Below are 2,258 nucleotides of genomic sequence, written 5' to 3'. Positions count from 1 at the left end.
TATATATACTTTTTTAAAATCTCGGTTGATGAGGCACGATGACCCTAAAATACATTTTCGAGCAAAATTACCTTCAGAGGATACGAAGCGTGTGCAGAAACCACCTGTGACTTTTTTACGAACGCGTTTGACACTGATCGAACCAGTGCCATATCCTCCTGTTGTTGTGGTAGAGGATGATGGTAGATCTTCTTCCGTGTTGAGAAAGACATTGTCAGAGATATTAGGGGACATCTTGATACTTTGACTGGAACTAGGCAAGAACCAAACTTTAAATTATGTATGAATAAGAAGGCTATGGTTCCTATGATCCTATCTCGCGTGAACACTTAACACAAATATGTATATGATGTTTTAAAAATATCATAGCCTTCTTCTTTACTATGAATATGTACAATAAATAAATATAGCCTTCTTCATTGAACATTGCAGCTTTTTGAAAAAAGCATCCCAACCCCAAAAACCCAAGACATGCCTTGTATGTATGTCAGATTGTCCTCTAAAACAGTATAACTGTGCCTGGGGAGAGTTGCTGAGACTGAGAGTGCCTGAGAGTCTGATGACACTGCTGACTGCTGAGTTGCTGTGACTGAAATAAATATTGTCAAGGGACTCTCAGTTTGACTGATCACCAGAGTCCAGAGACCCTAAAAACCCTGTGTGGCCACGGCCTGTGGCAGTGGTTGAATAAAGCCATGACCCATTCTACTCTCACTTTTAACTAAATACGACTACTATTTAAATAGTAAATAGTAGAGACTGATGAGAGAGAGAGAAGTGAAAATTGGCTGATGCGTGACGGGACTAAATAAATAACCGCTATTTTTTCTATTTTTTTTAAAAACTACATATAACGTCCGAAGGACATAAAGCTGTTTGTGTAAATATGTTTTTTTTTGGTTTTTTTATATTGTGTTTGATTATGTTTTGTAAAAAAACAAATCTCAACCCCTCGGTTTCTCTATTTATTTATTTTAATATTTACATCATCAGTGACGAACGAAGATCATTTATTCATGCACATAGTTGAAGCAAGAAACAACAGTGCAGATTCCAAACATGCACTTTCTTACTACACAAAACGGCTTATAGATATGTGCGCTTTTAGGTAAGAATACAGCACTATGCTTCACTACTATCGCCACCCATCTGTAGTTTCTTTGGTTGCGACTCTGATGCTGACGTTACTATTTGTTCCCCATATATGGTCGCTTGTATATCCCTCACAACCGGACGTGTTCGTAAAATCCTACCAAGCTAAGTATGAAAACGAACTGCCCAGTAAAACAATGCTCATGGTTGAGCCACGTATACATCCGCTACTCAATTATGTGCTTAGGAACTTCCATGGGAACATGCCCATGGATTGGTCCATAACGATTGTACACTCGAGGCAAAACAAGAAGCAAGTAAAGAGAGCCTTGAGCAAGCTGGATGGTCGAATTGTGAAAAGTATAGAATTCCTACCGGAAAATATTCAGGCACATGAGTATAACAAGATGTTTCTAACGTACGATTTCTGGGAGTTAATATCAGAGGAGCACGTTCTTGTATTCCAAACGGATACAGTCCTGTGCTCGAACTCCCCTTACAACATCGAGCATTTCGTTAAATATGACTACATCGGGTGTGCCATTGGGCCCCACTACGGCGAAAGTTCTACTTACTGGTGGTACCCTGAAGCCTTTTATGGATGTGGCGGTTTAAGTCTGCGGAACAATAAGTTCCAAAAGAAATGCATACACGATCACCCCGACAAGTCCGACTGGCCGGAGGACAAGTTCTTCGGGTGGTGTTTACACCAGAACCAGAAAAACATGCCTGAGAATGCCGAGGTGTTGCAGAAGTTCTGCAACCAAGAAAGACTAGACTTACCTGGCTTGGGAATACATAAGTTCTGGGATTCGGGATATGAGAGCGCACCTTCGAGTACAAAGAAGATGTTCGATTTCTGTCCGGAGGTCTTTGCTCTGCGACCACACGCCGTCTTTGAGCCCGCCTACAAGGTATGTAGTGTCTTTTATAGAAATTGTGTATTTTGACTTCCACCAGAAATTTGTGTCATATGCTTTTTTGCAGTCTATAGTGTTCTGCAGTACTATATGTGTTGACAGTCTGGATATTCACCTTCCGGCCATTAGCGAATATATATATATATATATGTATATATATATGTATATGTACACACACACACACATACATATATATATATATACGACAAATACTATTTATATATTATTTTATATATATAGGCATAT

At 39.4% G+C, this 2,258-nt stretch overlaps 2 protein-coding genes across 2 annotated transcripts in view; one reads left to right on the top strand and one right to left on the bottom strand.

Annotated features, from left to right (window-relative positions):
* SARC_10740 (urease accessory protein UreD) overlaps positions 1–278 on the bottom strand; it is a 5,214-nt gene extending 4,936 nt beyond the window's left edge. The window contains exon 1 of the mRNA XM_014295207.1: positions 124–278. Within this exon, the coding sequence (XP_014150682.1) occupies positions 124–234 (111 nt within the window). The 5' untranslated portion in view covers positions 235–278. The remainder of the gene's footprint in view (positions 1–123) is intronic.
* Positions 279–1,024: 746 nt separating this feature from the next.
* SARC_10739 (hypothetical protein) overlaps positions 1,025–2,258 on the top strand; it is a 3,055-nt gene continuing 1,821 nt past the window's right edge. The window contains exon 1 of the mRNA XM_014295206.1: positions 1,025–2,006. Coding sequence (XP_014150681.1) covers positions 1,125–2,006 — 882 coding nt within the window. The 5' untranslated portion in view covers positions 1,025–1,124. The remainder of the gene's footprint in view (positions 2,007–2,258) is intronic.

The sequence above is a fragment of the Sphaeroforma arctica genome (assembly GCF_001186125.1).
Source record: "Sphaeroforma arctica JP610 unplaced genomic scaffold supercont1.1370, whole genome shotgun sequence".
Classification (NCBI taxonomy): domain Eukaryota; class Ichthyosporea; order Ichthyophonida; genus Sphaeroforma; species Sphaeroforma arctica.
The sequence above is the reverse complement of the archived record's forward strand: the minus strand, read 5'-3'. Positions and strand labels throughout refer to the sequence as shown.